This window comes from Eretmochelys imbricata, chromosome 4 (assembly GCF_965152235.1).
Source record: "Eretmochelys imbricata isolate rEreImb1 chromosome 4, rEreImb1.hap1, whole genome shotgun sequence".
NCBI lineage: Eukaryota > Metazoa > Chordata > Testudines > Cheloniidae > Eretmochelys > Eretmochelys imbricata.
In genome coordinates this window covers 75,234,421-75,252,274 of record NC_135575.1, presented here as the reverse complement: position 1 = coordinate 75,252,274, position 17,854 = coordinate 75,234,421, and the positions used below count along the sequence as shown (strand labels likewise).

Below are 17,854 nucleotides of genomic sequence, written 5' to 3'. Positions count from 1 at the left end.
GTCGGGGGGGGGGGGGGAAGGGGGTAGGAAAAAACAAGGGGAAATAGGCTACCTTGCATAATGACTAAGCCACTCCCAGTCTCTATTCAAGCCTAAGTTAATTGTATCCAATTTGCAAATGAATTCCAATTCAGCAGTTTCTCACTGGAGTCTGGATTTGAAGTTTTTTTGTTGTAAAATAGCGACTTTCATGTCTGTAATCGCGTGACCAGAGAGATTGAAGTGTTCTCCGACTGGTTTATGAATGTTATAATTCTTGACATCTGATTTGTGTCCATTTACTCTTTTATGTAGAGACTGTCCAGTTTGACCAATGTACATGGCAGAGGGGCATTGCTGGCACATGATGGCATATATCACATTGGTGGATGTGCAGTGAACGAGCCTCTGATAGTGTGGCTGATGTTATTAGGCCCTGTGATGGTGTCCCCTGAATAGATATGTGGGCACAGTTGGCAACGGACTTTGTTGCAAGGATAGGTTCCTGGGTTAGTGGTTCTGTTGTGTGGTATGTGGTTGCTGGTGAGTATTTGCTTCAGGTTGGGGGGCTGTCTATAGGCAAGGACTGGCCTGTCTCCCAAGATTTGTGAGAGTGTTGGGTCATCCTTCAGGATAGGTTGTAGATCCTTAATAATGCGTTGGAGGGGTTTTAGTTGGGGGCTGAAGGTGACGGCTAGTGGCGTTCTGTTATTTTCTTTGTTAGGCCTGTCCTGTAGTAGGTGACTTCTGGGAACTCTTCTGGCTCTATCAATCTGTTTCTTCACTTCCGCAGGTGGGTATTGTAGTTGTAAGAATGCTTGATAGAGATCTTGTAGGTGTCTGTCTCTGTCTGAGGGGTTGGAGCAAATGCGGTTGTATCGCAGAGCTTGGCTGTAGACGATGGATCGTGTGGTGTGGTCAGGGTGAAAGCTGGAGGCATGTAGGTAGGAATATCGGTCAGTAGGTTTCCGGTATAGGGTGGTGTTTATGTGACCATCGTTTATTAGCACTGTAGTGTCCAGGAAGTGGATCTCTTGTGTGGACTGGACCAGGCTGAGGTTGATGGTGGGATGGAAATTGTTGAAATCATGGTGGAATTCCTCATGGGCTTCTTTTCCATGGGTCCAGATGATGAAGATGTCATCAATATAGCGCAAGTAGAGTAGGGGCGTTAGGGGACAAGAGCTGAGGAAGCGTTGTTCTAAATCAGCCATAAAAATGTTGGCATACTGTGGGGCCATGCGGGTACCCATAGCAGTGCCGCTGATCTGAAGGTATACATTGTCCCCAAATGTAAAATAGTTATGGGTAAGGACAAAGTCACAAAGTTCAGCCACCAGGTTAGCTGTGACCTTATCGGGGATAGTGTTCTTGACGGCTTGTATTCCATCTCTATGTGGAATGTTGGTGTAGAGGGTTTCTACATCCATAGTGGCCAGGATGGTGTTATCAGGAAGATCAACGATGGATTGTAGTTTCCTCAGGAAGTCAGTGGTGTCTCAAAGGTAGCTGGGAGTGCTGGTAACAGCCAAGCTCTGCGATACAACCACATTTGCTCCAACCCCTCAGACAGAGACAGACACCTACAAGATCTCTATCAAGCATTCTTACAACTACAATACCCACCTGCGGAAGTGAAGAAACAGATTGATAGAGCCAGAAGAGTTCCCAGAAGTCACCTACTACAGGACAGGCCTAACAAAGAAAATAACAGAACGCCACTAGCCGTCACCTTCAGCCCCCAACTAAAACCCCTCCAACGCATTATTAAGGATCTACAACCTATCCTGAAGGATGACCCAACACTCTCACAAATCTTGGGAGACAGGCCAGTCCTTGCCTACAGACAGCCCCCCAACCTGAAGCAAATACTCACCAGCAACCACATACCACACAACAGAACCACTAACCCAGGAACCTATCCTTGCAACAAAGTCCATTGCCAACTGTGCCCACATATCTATTCAGGGGACACCATCACAGGGCCTAATAACATCAGCCACACTATCAGAGGCTCGTTCACCTGCACATCCACCAATGTGATATATGCCACCATGTGCCAGCAATGCCCCTCTGCCATGTACATTGGTCAAACTGGACAGTCTCTACGTAAAAGAGTAAATGGACACAAATCAGATGTCAAGAATTGTAACATTCATAAACCAGTCGGAGAACACTTCAATCTCTCTGGTCACGCGATTACAGACATGAAAGTCGCTATTTTACAACAAAAAAACTTCAAATCCAGACTCCAGAGAGAAACTGCTGAATTGGAATTCATTTGCAAATTGGATACAATTTAGGCTTGAATAGAGACTGGGAGTGGCTTAGTCATTATGCACGGTAGCCTATTTCCCCTTGTTTTTTCCTACCCCCTTCCCCCCCCCCCCCGACGTTCTTGTTAAATCCTGGATTTGTGCTGGAAATGGCCCACCTTGATTATCATACACAATGTAAGGAGAGTGGTCACTTTGGATAAGCTATTACCAGCAGGAGAGTGAGTTTGTGTGTGTGTGGGGGGGGGGGGTGAGAAAACCTGGATTTGTGTTGTAAATGGCCCACCTTGATTATCATACACATCGTAAGGAGTGTGATCACTTTAGATAAGCTATTACCAGCAGGAGAGTGGGGTGGGAGGAGGTATTTTTTCATGCTTTGTGTGTATATAAGATCTTCTAAACTTTCCACAGTATGCATCTGATGAAGTGAGCTGTAGCTCACGAAAGCTTATGCTCAAATAAATTGGTTAGTCTCTAAGGTGCCACAAGTACTCCTTTTCTTTTTGCAAATACAGACTAACACGGCTGTTACTCTGAAACCTGTCATCTAATCTATAGTTTTAAAGATCGGTTAAAACACATGTAAAAAATTTATCCAATCCTTCAACAACAACAAAACAAGAACAAAAAATTAGAAGTCTGCTTACTCTTCTTGACGCAAGTCATTAATGCTCCGATCTAGTGAGATCATATCACTTGCCACCATATTAAACCCAAACTCTTTAATGCTGGCTTGAATGGATTCTTTGTATTCTGGTCCTAATACATATGGCTTGCCTTCCTCTCCAGGGCCACCAGCAACTCCATGAGGCTCAGGTTCTTTGGGCTCAAAATTACCAAGGATTGCAGGTCGTAAAACAGGATCATGGTATGTAAATGTCTGAGGCTTAAATGTGAGATATTGCCTCTGCATGATGTTCTGCTGATTGTTATCACCAACATGATGTTCTAGTTCATTTTTGGCCTTATTTTTTCTTCGAATAGATTCTAAGTCCACTTCCATGCCTTCGACATGAGGCCAGGGTACCACAGGTTTGAATCTCTCATTTCCTGGAGCTAGTCCATGGTTTCCTTTGTCTGGCACGGGATTCTTCGCTTCTTTGTCCTCCTATATGTATATTAAAAAAAAACAAACACACACACACACACACACACACACCAGGAAACCATTACAAACTATGATAAATATAGAACTCAGTTTTTTAAATCCTAAACTTTATATGCTGATACTCAGTACTAAAGTAGTAATTAAACAGTAGTAGCAAGCAAGTATTGTTTACAGATTGGACTTTAGGTTCTACCAGCAACTGCCACATGCTTGAAGAGAGAGTTACTGGGGACTTCTAACAGGACCAGTTCTCCTAATTCTCTTAGGCACTTCCACAAATCCCACTTACACTCTCTGGCTGAATTTCTCCCATTTATAAAATGGTTTGGTAAAGAACACTGAGTTATTTAATAATGCTTTACAATTCTATAGCACCTTTTAAAAGGGGCTCAGTGTTTACACTAGATACAAAGGGCAGGATTTTCAAAAGTGTTCAGCATTGACCTAACTTTGCTCCCACTGAATTCAATGGGAGTACAATTAGGGTAATGTTGAGTGCATCTGAAAATCCCACAAAGGCCATTATTTAGGACCTATTGTTAAGATTTCTTCAAATTGTGAAGAAAACAGGAATAACGGTAAACTTTAATTTTTCCTAGAACACTGATGAAAGCATTTAAGCCAACGTAACAGCTGGCAAACAAAGTAGAAAATTTGATCAAGAGTCTGTTGCACCAGGGTTATTTTAATACATGCAGAAATTATTAATGAACCAAGTAGCTGAAACAAGTTATTAGACTACTACAACTACACTTCCATCTATAACTGATACTTTTGAGGAAATCTTACAAGGCCAAGACAACAGGGAAGTAGCTCAGCATGTGTTGGGGCACATTTTGCAAGGAGGTAACAAGCTGCCATGAAAGAAATAAAGCAAAACACAAATAAAAACAACAACAAGAAACATACATACACCAGAGGGGACTGGTGAAAAGAGTAAAAGCTACCATGAAAAATAGCCTCTCACGACTGCCACTGGAAATCAAGAGGGAGGTCCTACTGTAGACAGAAGAAAATGTCAGTGTATAACCAATGAAGGACTGGTTTATAGAATGAAGAAGCCTCCAAAAGTGACAAGACTTAAAAAAAAAAAAATTCCTTAGTTAGTTAACAATGATATAAATTATCTTACTCATTCATATCACCTTGTAAAACAGAAGTTGTAGGCACTGATGTAGAGGGAACCTACATGATACTCTTCATATTCACTGGATTCTAGCAATTAAAAAAAAAAAAAGACTCATCACCTACCAAAGTTGCTACTAAAATCCCAGATTCTGAGGGCAACAATTTGAGTGGTGCTGAGCTAATTAATAGCCAAATCTGTAATCAGAGATTAATTAATTAGAGATTACGTCACTTGTTTCTTAAGGCAGTTTCCAAACTCCCACATGATTTATTGTCAGTCCAGGACATTCTTTATCTACTTGATTCAGTCTAAGACTTGGAAGCACACTACAACCAGGGTGGATAAAAATTGGATTTTGAGGAAAGAACCTTTCTAAAGATAGTTTTAATTAAGATACATTATAGCTCAAAGATCTCTCATCATGGAATAGGGATTATAAATTCTAATGCTATAGTATGAGACAATATATTCACGTAATGTTTAAGAAGAGTTTTGTAAATGAGTTCCAATAGTTCATGGATTAGGGACCCAATTTTATGGGGTTCCAGGGTCTTCTGTATAGATTATTTAGGTTAATCTTTCTATCTACCCAATGTGACTCAGTGCTCAGCCTAGAAGATACTATCGGAGATGATTAGTTCTGCAGTTCTCAAACTGTGGATTTGTTTCTCCAGAGATAACATGCTTGTTAACAGCAAAATGTTTTTAAATAAAATAAAAAAAAATATAGAGAGGTAAGAAATAATAGACCTCAATCCCATTGTCCCTCTGCAAATTTGTGTACACAGAGTCAATCCCTTACCTCTCTCTAAAAGTGCACAGTTTCATGAATAGAAGATTGTTGGGGGCAGACTAGATCTGGACAAGGAGAAGTAGTCTGGTGCTAAATGTGAGAAGAGAGGGACAGGCAGTAAAAACAAAAGTGAAACTGTTTGGACAGCATATTCCAGAAGTTTTGAGGTCTTTCTAAGTGTACCCTTCATTGATTTGAGATCTACCATACCATTCTCTCACTAGAAGGGAAAACCTATAATGGCAGCAGGCCATAAAAGAGACCCAGTTTGGGAATATTTTAATGAAGTTTCTCTACCTCGAGTAAGACAGGAATGAAATGAAAACAGTGCAACAAAGAAATGCAAAGCCTGGTTGCCCAAATGAAACAACATCACGAGAAGTGTTCCTTCTCAGGAGGAAGCTGCGTTGAAGATGAGGAAAGGAACATGTCTGAACATGCAGGATCTTCAGGTTGGTAAACTTTCCTATTTTATACTTCTTTCTTTAAGGACTGCCTGTCTTCCTTCAGGACTATTCTTGAATTCTCATGTTTGAGGGAAAAATATAGTTGTTACTCTATGGTACTATCATTTTTGATGCAGCTGTGATAAAAAATAAATAGCTGAAATAGGCAGATCTTCCTTTTTCACTTTCACCTTTAAAGTAGTACTGTCAGTGAATGCAATGAGTAATACTAAATGAGCAGTATGGTAATAATAATTAAATAACTGCATTGACTTATTTTGTTTAGGAGAATCCATCCTCAACATACAGGATTCTGAACACTATCCATCTTCAAGGTCACCATCATTTCAGAGTTATCTGCCAATGATAGTGTTTCAGTCACGTCATGTATGTCACATAGCTATAGTACATCACCTGTAGCCAAAAATATGCATCATCCAGAAACAACCATAGATAAGTTTGTGATAAGAACCAGGAGATAACAAAAAGAGGTAATTGATGAAAAAATTGCCTTGTTTGTTTATGCAAGAAACTCTCCTTTCCATGTGATTGAGAAATCACACTTAATTAACATAGTTCCGTCATTAAGACAAGGATACAGTCCACCCAACAGAGCAGATGTCGCAGGCAAATTGCTGGATAAAGTGTATGAAAGAGAAATTGAGCAGTGTGTAAAAGGTCTAGAGGATAAAACTGTTAACCTGAGTCTTGATGGGTGGAGCAGTGTCCACAATGATCCTGTTGTATGTGCTTATGTGACAAAAGAAGGGAATGTCTTCATTACAGAAACAATTGATACATCAGGAAATGCACACACGGCAGACTACTTACAAGAAGTAGCAGTAAAAGCTATAACAAACTGCAGAAAAAAATTCAAATGTCTAGTACGGAGCTTGGTCACAGACAATGCTGCAAATGTATCCAAAATGAGAAGAAATTATTTAGAAGAGTGTCCCAAGCTAACAACATACGGTTGCAGTGCTCATTTGATACATGTCTTAGCCAAAGACTTCAGTGTTCCAGAAATAAAGGCTAATGTTGTTGAAATTGCAAAATACTTCCGTAACAACCACTTTGCAGCAGCTGCTCTGAAAAAAGTGGGAGGAACCAAGCTAACTCTCCCACAAGACGTGTGATGGAACTCAGCAGTGGACTGTTTTGAGCACTATATCAAAAACTGGCCTAATCTGATAACAGTTTGTGAACAAAATTGTGAAAAAATAGATGGCACTGTCACAGCCAAAGTTCTCAACTTCGGGCTTAAGAGAAATGTTGAACACATGCTGAGTACCCTGAACCCTATTTCTGTAGCCTTGAACAAAATGCAGGGAAATAGCTGGTTTTTGCTGACACTGTTGAAATTTGGAAGAAACTGAGTGCATATTTCTCTTTTTAAGATCTCAATGACAGAGTTAAATTACAAGCATTGAAAAAATGAATGGGACAAGCACTATCTCCAGATCATTTTCTTGCAAATATTCTCAATACTCGGTACCAGGGTCACACCTTAACTGCTGAAGAGGAGGAGTTGGTTATGACATGGACATCCAGCAATCATCTCTCCATAATGCCAACTATAATAAACTTCAGAGCTAAGGGTGAGCCATTCAATAAATATATGTTTGCTGATGATGTTTTAAAGAAAGTCACACCAGTGAACTGGAGGAAGTCACTTAAGCACTTGGATTCAGAGACTGTTGAAGTGATAATCTCACTTTTAACAGCAGTAGCTTCTTCTGCCAGTGAAGAAAGAATATTTTCTTCCTTTGGACTAATTCATTCCAAATTGATACACTGTGTGAAATTATACCACAACAATATGTTGCAATATTGTTACATTGTAAACTAAAAGGTCAACTAGTACTTTGTAAAGCATTTGTACAGTTGGTTATGCAAATATTTGGGCCACAATACAATAAAATACCAAAGTATGTGCTTAACATACATGCTTATGTCCCATTGACTTTGAGACTTAAGCACATGCTTACATGTTTTTATGAATCAGGGCCTTAATGCAGAGGTGTATTTGGTTAGTAGATAGGCGTTACTTATTCAGAACGTACAATAAATAAGAAAAAAGCTACCTTTCTAGATATAGTACAGAGTAGATTCAGCTCAAAGTGTTAGTGGTGTGTTTAGTGTGTTTTAGAAGGAGTTCACAGGCTGAAGCCCAGCAATCTTCAAATCAGTTCTGGTTTATCAGCAGAGATGTTCCGTTTCTTGTATTTCATTTAGTCGTATTGTAATTGGTGGTTCTTTTGTGAGAAATAGTGTTGTGATGCATTTCCTTGATGCTTTTTCTAATATTCTAAATATTTTTTGTACCTTTGGGGAGTACTATCTAGAATATAAATAGGCATGATTTAAATCCAAGTTTATGTTTAAAGTTTTCTCTAAAGATTTATGTATGCATGACAAAAATATATGTAATGTAAGTAGACTCAGAAGAGGTATGGAGAGAGTGCGATTTAAGAGAGGCTGGTTGTAAGGTAGCAAGCACTTTACTGGAATTATTTATGGTTGTTCATATAAAAAGAGGGAATGTTAACTAAAGCACATGCCACAGTCCAACCCAAATCAAGCAGTTATAGACCTGCCTTGATGCAACAGTTACGTAAGATTCCAAAATAGCAAAATGCGTGTTAACTGAGTGACTACTTTTGGCTGTCACCCCTCAATAATACCACCTTAGTTAGGAACCTTCAGAGCTTTTCATTTTTTAATGAATGACCACCCAACAAAAGAGTTCAATTCATCTGATCAATGAATCTGGCCTGCCTCAACCAAAGAGCAATGTACTGTCACAGTCACTTGAACTGTTTTTAAAATGTTCACACCAAACTTGGAAGGCACAGCTATGAGAAAGACTCATTACTCAAAAAGAGAGAAATTCTCTCTTCTCTTCCACTTCAAAGGAGAGAAAATTGGAGGAAAAGCCTGAGAAGAAAGGGAGGAGAGTCTACATTGTAAGTTCCCCTCCGCAGCACCCTCTCTCCCTATTCTACAGAACTGATAAGAAGGCAGGTAAAAATCAGAACAGTCTCTGTGAATGGTAAAAACAATTGTCAGTGTTGCATTAGAACTCCATAACCGACAGCCACTCAGATGAAGAGTAGCACAGAGTTGTGGTCAAAGGGAAGCACAGCCAAAACGCTAGGTCACAGAACTCAGGCTCTCCAAATGCATGCCCCAAGAGGTGTAGGGCTGGGAGCCTGGATTCCCTGCTAATCCTCTGGCTCCACATGAATGCAAGCCCCTCACTTCTCTGATGCTGTTTTCCTAATCCCCTTAAAGGGAATATGAATCAATATTTCAGCTAGTTAAAACTGAGGAGTCATTTTTACTTAGTTTTTCTCCTTCGCATTTTTTCCCCACAAAAGGGGACTGTCTGGCTCAAAATTAACAAAAACGACAGCCCAATGTCCTAACTGTAAATGAGACCTGAGATGCAACACTGAGCTGCTGGTATTCAACAGTAACCTGTGCCATCTACAAGTGGCTTTACTCACGACTAGAAGACTCTCTTTTACAAGCACTTTTATAAATCATCCAGGGTTAAAAAAAAATTTTAAAAATGGCATGACTTGCATAAGGCTGAAAAGTTAGCCAATTGGCTAAATGTGACTTTATCTGATGGCTGCAAATAAAGATATCAAAAATAGAAATGCTAACTATGAAAGCAGAGTATGTAAGTCAGTCTGAGAATATAGACGACCTAGAGACTTCTGAAATAATGTCCAAAGTACTAATTTGATCTTAAACAAAAACAGGAGACTTTTATTTAAAAATAGAGGAAAGGTTGATGATATTCAAAAGAAACCAAGGTGAACCGAAAAGAATGTATAGCTAGATAAAACTCTTGAATGTGTAAAAAATGAAAGAAGAGAGTAAATTGAGAGGAAGAAATTAAAAGTGTGTCAGTTAGTACACTCAAATTCCAAGTATACAAATTCACAATGTATACAAATAGATTCACCCTTAACACACTAGTATTTATCTCAAATTGGTTAAGAGAGAATTACTAAGAGGAATATCTAGCAGATATTTGGGTGTCAGTAGAGACCACCTCAGGATATCATCACCTTGCTGAGTCAAGACACTTCACTACACACTTCAGCATGCATTTAACACATTAAAAGTTTTAATTTTCCTACACTTGCCTAAGCCACATACAGTCCAGCTCTTTGTTCATGCAAAAAACAATAGTACCAGATTAACTTGAAACTGGGTGGGAGATGTCAGGGTGTAGCATTTTGACAAATCTGGGAAAATGGTCAAAGATTTATCCTGTTTACAGTACAGAGGACTGGAGAAAGTAAATTAACGTACTTTAATAAAAAAAAAAATCTATGCTAGCCTGTGGCTGTACTTACAAAGGACACTTTGTTTTAAACTTAATTTCTTAACCCTGTTCCCGTTAGGATCTTGTTCTACCATCAAAAATGTTAACAATTTTATTTTTAATTAACATATTTACATTTCATTATTCATGCAGCATGTTCTCATTTTGCATTTTTTTCTGTTTGCACAGTGAACTTACACCAGCCTGTTACTATTTAAGTTTTACTTTCTGGTCTTTATTCACTAGTACAGAGCTGTAGTATGTAGATTGCAGTGGAACATTTAACCCCGCAACTATCAAAATAAGGACTTTCCATTGTGTTTGAATATTGCTGCATAAAACTTTTTTAAAATGTACATTTTGTGTTCGAGAGAGGAGACTGGTGCTGCTGGGATAAAAAATGAAATGAAACGATGCTCATATAACCGAAACGATCACAGGATACAGACACACAGAAATGTTGGGCCTGAACTACCAGACTGACATTCAAGAGATTAGGATTTTTTGTATATTTCACTTGGCCATCAGCACGCTGCACTCTGTAGAAAGTGCAACACAAGAAAAACAGCTATGACAAGCATATGGAAGACTGCTCAAGAGGTAGGCTCAAAACAGGCATAGGAGAGAACCAACGTATCTAACAAGTCTGATATTTGGAAATAGATTTCATTGTAGATGGCTACTAATTTCAAAGAAATAAAACAAAACAAACTCCTCAGCTAAGGTGAAAGGGGTTAACCTGTGAAAATCCAAAAATAACTTGTATGACTGCAGATCACTGGATTAATCATCATGTGATCCAGTATAAAAGCAGAATTTAGAAGTCTCCTGAGTCTTCAGAGAAACTCGACCCTGACATCAATTACATGCAAGATCATAAGAGTCAGTGGGATTGTATAGGGTGTAAAATCAAAGCAGAATTTGGGCCTAAGAGCATTTCAGCTAAAGAAGAATGCTGGCACTGCAACTTATCTAGGTTTTTATATAGTTGCCCATCACCATGGTATCTGAGCAAACCCTGTCTGCATCTTACCCTCTCTTCCCATGCTGTACATTGATAAAAACCTGCCAACTCTAAAAGCTAGATCTGTGACCTTTCATAATTTCCACAGAAGACAGAATATACAAGCATTTGTGTTGACTAGATTCTATAGCAGGGATAGTCAATTATTTTTTGTCAAGATCCAGATTTCTTGGTCAAGGTATCATCAAAGACCAGACTCCAGAGAAGTAAAAAACAATAATGATAAGAAGTAGTAAATAAAAAGATTCCGTGGTCCGTTCAAAAGTGTCTGACGGTCCGGATATGGCCTGCAGTCCGCCTATTGACTACCTCTTCTATAGTAAATCTTAGAACTTGTGAAGCCTTATAACTATAGTTTAAAAAAAGTATACATAATTGCAATTTTATTCTAATCTTGCCTGATTCTACACTGTGGTTTTTGTTAGATAGAATTTAAGTTAAAGTTTACATGTCTATCAAAAACACATAGAATGCTAAGTCAATGCTAACTTGGTTACTTTGTGATGTGTGAAGCACAGGAAGGTAAGCAATCCTTACAAAGAACTTTCTCGTGCTTACCCAAGTGAGAAACCTTAACATAAGAACCACTGAGCAACTATTTGTGAAACAAAAATGTATTCACATAGAATATTTCAATTATATCTTTGCTGGAGAAAGTGCTTCACAAACACCCACAAAGATAGTCATCTTAGACATGGCAATTAAAAATCTTATATATTAATCATATTAATTTCTTCGCAACAACTTATACTGTTGGAGACAAATGAGGTTCCTGTTGTAAAAATACAGCATACCATTCAAAAAACAAACCCACTAAATTTAAAGGATATAAACAATAAATTACTTGTGTACGCTGTTGTGGAACCAAGAGAAATATTCTAGATCTAGACAAACGTGAGTACCTTTTGTTCTAAAATATTTGTAACATGCTCCACATCCACACACAAAAGTATTCCAGGTGGTTTACAATTGTACAGTTTCAGAAGGAAGACTAGATCCAGCCTCAGTCTTGATCCACAGATACGTTTGTAACTGCCAAACTGCAAATTGTCCTCCTATTACTATCTTAAAGTAAGGTAGCTTAGTCTACTACTTTCTACACTCCACTGGGATCAACTTGGTCAGAAGCAATTTCCACATACAAACAGTATTGCATTCACCATAGACAACTGTGAGCTATTTCCAGACTTTTAAAAAACTGATCTGCAACAACCTGCTGATAACTCAATTCTTCCCTCTCATACTGAGATCTCAAGAACAAAGAACATCTCATGAATGTCCTTCCAGCTGGACAGAAACAGACGTTCAAGCTCCAATCATGTTATAGGGTGTGACACACATCCAAAAAGAGCAGGTAGACTCTATAAATATACTGGCGTATAACTGGATGTCCAAGCTGCTTGCTGAAGTTCTACACAGTACAATGCATTGGTGAGACAAACGTATAGGCTTAAAAGAGCTTTCAAAAATAAAAATAAAAAATATAAAAATAAAAAAAAAAACCCAGAAGATCCAGGTCTGGGTAGGAAGCCTAACACTTCCACAATGCGCTAGACAAAATACTCAAGTATTTCCCCTGTGCTCAACCAGATATACTAGGGAGTCTGGCTAGCTGATCATCTAAAAGTACACCATAAACAGCTGAAAAGACCAGGGGTACAGGACCCTAACCCAAAGATGCCAGGATTATAGCTCAGTTTGCAAGGACGTAGGAGCCAAAGACAGCCGGAGACTGAGCAATGGAGATGGCAGACCTTTGAGGCATGTAAGCAGCTTTTAATGGATAATTTCCAGCTGGGGCTGATTTGGTAGACTCAGGCAAGTGAGATTTCTGGGTTCCTAGAGCTGCTGTCATTATAGTTTGTAACTGAGAAAATATTTATCTTCATTTAAGGAAGGAAGTGTCGACCTCCCTACCTGCTCAGCCAGTACTTGCCCCCCGCCACTCTGCATGCACCCTATCTCTGTAGTACGAGAAGCAGCAGTGGCTTGACAACCCATCCAGTTGAGTTCCTCCATGATTCCCCTTGGCACACATGCTCACTTTGGCTTCCGAGGCCCTATTCCAAGTCAAGGCTAAAGTGCCCTGCTTTACAGTGTTCACAGCAGTTGTCAATATCATCCCATGTCACAAGAAGCACAATAGCTGACTAGCAAAGGGAAAAAAATTCAAGAGGTCACAAAAAATAAAAATATTCTACAAAAAATTATTGGTGCTACGGGCATACAATCTACATCACATTTTATCTGTTGTACATCCACCAGCCTGCAGTATATAAAAAGCAGGCTTATGCAATCATAGTACAGACCTGAAGAAGAGCTCTGTGTAAGCTCAAAAGCTCATCTCTCTCACCAACAGAAGTTGTTCCAATAAAAGATGTTACCTCACCCACCTTGTCTAATATCGTGGGACCAATAAGGCTACAACACTGTACAGTACAGTCTAATTTTCTATTAAAGAAAAAAAAAAAACACAACCAGGTAGAATCACTCTGATTTTCTATGCAATGCATTTCAAACAACAATATGCAAGCTGAAGTTATATATCTGCAAACAAATCTGTTTTTCTATGTCTTACATGTCACACAATAAGCACAAATCTGGAAAGTAACTGGACTGCAAGTACCACAGGCATCCAAGTAGAACAACTTATTCTAACTGAGAGTTTACAACACTATATTCAGCTACAATGCCCCAGCCCTGATCCCCCTCACACCCGCCGAACCCCTCAGTCCCAGCCCGGAGAACCCTCCTGCACTCCCAACTCCTCATAGAATCATAGAATCATAGAATATCAGGGTTGGAAGGGACCCCTGAAGGTCATCTAGTCCAACCCCCTGCTCGAAGCAGGACCAATTCCCAGTTAAATCATCCCAGCCAGGGCTTTGTCAAGCCTGACCTTAAAAACTTCCAAGGAAGGAGATTCCACCACCTCCCTAGGCAACGCATTCCAGTGTTTCACCACCCTCTTAGTGAAAAAGTTTTTCCTAATATCCAATCTAAACCTCCCCCACTGCAACTTGAGGCCATTACTCCTCGTTCTGTCATCTGCTACCATTGAGAACAGTCTAGAGCCATCCTCTTTGGAACCCCCTTTCAGGTAGTTGAAAGCAGCTATCAAATCCCCCCTCATTCTTCTCTTCTGCAGGCTAAACAATCCCAGCTCCCCCAGCCTCTCCTCATAAGTCATGTGTTCTAGACCCCTAATCATTTTTGTTGCCCTTCGCTGGACTCTCTCCAATTTATCCATTCATCCCCAGCCCCACCTCAGAGCCCGCACCCCCAGCCAGAGTCCTCTCCCCCGCAACATCCCAACCCCCTGCCCTAGACCGGAGTCCCCTCCCGCACCCAGAACTCCTCATTTCTGCACCCCCAGCCAGAGCCCTCATCCCATCCCACACCCCAACCCCCAATTTCATGAGCATTCATGGCCCACCATACAATTTCCATATCCAGATGTGGTCCTTGGGCCAAAAAGTTCACCTACCCCTACCCTATATCCACTGAGAAACAAGTAGCTTCTTTTGAAAATGGCCGTACCCCATGATCCCATATTTGATTATAAAGAAAGTGATTTTTCCTACACAAAGTTGGAGAAGACAAAAGTTGTTTACTAGGCTATGAAAAGATACATAGACTTATCTTCACCTTTCCCCCACCTGTTCACCTGTACTTTGTTTTTTTTAAACTGAAAAATTTGGGCAGGATGTTTGCCTTCCTGTATGATTGTACAGCACTAAAAACAAATTGTGGACACTACTACTAATTACTAAAACATGCAAAAATAGAAAGAGGCATGTTGAAATAGATTTGAGAGAATAAAATATTATGGAGGACCGCATCACTCCGTAATTTAGGACTTTTGGTTATGTTCTGCACTTAAAGAAGGGATTCAGCTTCTTTTTATGTATGAAGAATATAGTGAACCATCCCCAAACCTTAAGCATGTCCTTGGAGTACTGAATACATTTTCTGAGGACTTATAAGCTTTAAATTTAAAGATAACCAACATTTAAGTAGAACTAAAATAACAAAATACACTTAGTTTGAGCCAAAACCATGAAGGTATGTTATTTCAGGTCTTGGGTTACTTTACTCAATCCCATTTGCTAGAGATTGGAAGATGCCACCCTTTGTAGCCCATATGGTCAAACATGCAGCTGGAGCGGTCTTCCATGCTCAAAGGGAGAAACAAGTCATTATGGAGAAAGTACTTAAGCATCCAGTCCAATTACCAGTGAAGCAAGAGAATTAAATGCCCTATCATCATGCCTCCTCACTTGTCTCCTCCCGACTCCCAAGACAGCACCTAGATGAATCTGCATCCTAAGCCCTGGCCTACACTATAGAGTTAGGTTCATGGAAGACAATTTATGTCGACCTAACTATGTAAGTGTCTACACTAAAATTTCACTCCTGTCAATGTAAATCGCCTGCTACACCAACTTAATAACTCCACCTCCACAAGAGGGATAGAGTCAATGTCGATGTAGTTAGGTCGAAGCAGGATCAGCGTAGACACTGCGTTCCTTACATTGACAGTTACTGCCTTTCAGAAGCTTTCCCACAATGTCCCACACTGAGAGTTCAATTGGTGCAAGCACTCCTGATGAGGACGCACACCGCCAATTCAAGAAGTAAAAGTGTAGACACAAACAAATGACATAATTACTGTGGCGGCTGTATGCAGATGTAAGTTAGGTCGACTTAATTTTGTAGTGTAGACATGCCATCGGTTTTTTTGTAAGTAGCTTGTGTTCATAATGTTTCAATTTCACAAAACTCTTTGTTGGATGCCATCTCTAACATTTCATTGGTAACCATAAGATTATAATAATGCATCCGATGAAGTGAGCTATAGCTCACGAAAACTTATGCTCAAATAAATTTGTTCGTCTCTAAGGTGCCACAAGTACTCCTTTTCTTTTTGCGAATACAGACTAACACGGCTACTACTCTGAAACCTGTCATAAGGTTAAAGTGACTCATGCCTAATATCAATCAACTACCACCTGTTCAAAATGTTAATCCTTGAAAATACCATACTGGTGATAAAATACTGCAAACAGAGTTCTGAATAAAGTTGCTATGCATAAATCAGGAACAACTAATTTTATATGTCACAATCAATTCAGAAATCTCTTATTTTCTTGACTTTTGTGCCATGAGACAAGTTGAATGGCATATTTAAATCAGATTAGAACAACATAAGAGAGCCAGGGTTGAGTGTAATTTAACAGGAAGGCAACACCAATCTACCCAGGTATTTCTATGATTTTCCTCCTACCCCCTTCACAACAGCATTTGACTGAATGTTGCAGTCCCATAATAGCATGGTTTTAAATACCTTCACTCAGGAAAAATGATGAAATTTGCCTTGGGTTTGGGGGAAGAGAAAAATGTAAGACCATCACAGTTGTATCACTTTAACTAAACTATACTAATATAATTAAGCAGTACAAACACTCATCCACCATCTGGGGTGGATGCTGTTATATTGACATCAAAGTGCTTATACCAGCACAGCTTATTCCTGTATGGGAAGGAGAATAAGTTATACTCATATAAAGCACCTTATTACTGACATAAGCACATTCCTGTTACCAGGGATTGTACTGGTATAACTGTTTCAGTAGATAAAATAGAATCATACCCCCAACTGAAATAATATACCAGTACAACTTTCCAGTGTAGATCAGACTGAAGAGCTAGAAAAGTTGCAAACCTGTTAACTCACAAGATTTACTATCCTGCCATGGGGCAGCAAACAGGACTGCAACATGTAAACATGTTCTACTAGGAAATAAATCCTCGTCCACTGTCACAGTCTGGTAAATGAACATCTGAAAAGAACAATAATTTAGGGGCTTTGAAGACTCCATATCAAGATTTATCAAAATGTGGAAGATGACAAACTAAATCTTCTATGCCAGCTAAGCTTGCATTCTTTTAAAATGGAAAAAAAAAAAGTGAGCTTACAGAATTTTTAGTAATACTGTATCTACAACTCAAACTGTTAAAAAAAGATTTCAAGCACTGACATATTACAATAAGGATTTTTGTTTTGTTGGCGCTTTTCTTTCCCCTCCTTCTTTGCAGGACCTCCTTGCAGGACCAGAGATGCCCTTGAAAAGAGAAGCCGTCGCATTCACATCCAGGGCTTGTCTACACTGCCACTTACAGCACTGAAACTTTCCTCACTCAGGGATGTGTAAATACACCCCCCTGAGCAATGCAAGTTTCAGCGCTGTAAAGTGGCAGTGTAGATAAGCTATTCCCCTCGCAGAGGTGGCTTTTCTTTTCTTTTTTTTTTTTAAACACAGTGCTCAGAGAGCTCTCTCCCAGTGCTGGAGCCGCGACTACACAGCCACGTTAAAGCGCTGCCGCAGCAGCAATTTAATATCAGCTGTGTAGACATACCCCCAGTGAAGTCTTCTGAACAATGCCTCTCCCCCAGAGAAAAAGGCTTTAATGAAGAGAAAGACTGTTCTGTAATTTGTAATTTTAAAAGACAGAGATCCATGTTGAGATATCTTGTTGAGAGACAATCAGATTATTAATTAACCAAAAGACTGCATGCACTGTGTATGCAGTATGTCTGAAGACAGACATTGAGATATGACAGAGAGATGCAGAAAACAGTGGGGAAAGAGAAAGACTGGATGAAGACACTTGTGATTAAAAATCAACAACGCTGTTTTCAGGGACACAGTTATCGCTAAATGAATGTATATTGCAGATGGGAGCTGTGCAA

General features: G+C 39.5%; 1 protein-coding gene across 3 annotated transcripts in view; it reads right to left on the bottom strand.

Annotated features, from left to right (window-relative positions):
* Window positions 1–17,854, bottom strand: part of GALNT7 (polypeptide N-acetylgalactosaminyltransferase 7) — a 116,228-nt gene that overhangs the window by 61,563 nt on the left and 36,811 nt on the right. For all 3 annotated transcript variants that reach the window (XM_077815473.1, XM_077815471.1, XM_077815472.1), the window contains exon 2: window positions 2,906–3,366. In XM_077815473.1, coding sequence (XP_077671599.1) covers window positions 2,906–3,366 — 461 coding nt within the window. The remainder of the gene's footprint in view (window positions 1–2,905; window positions 3,367–17,854) is intronic.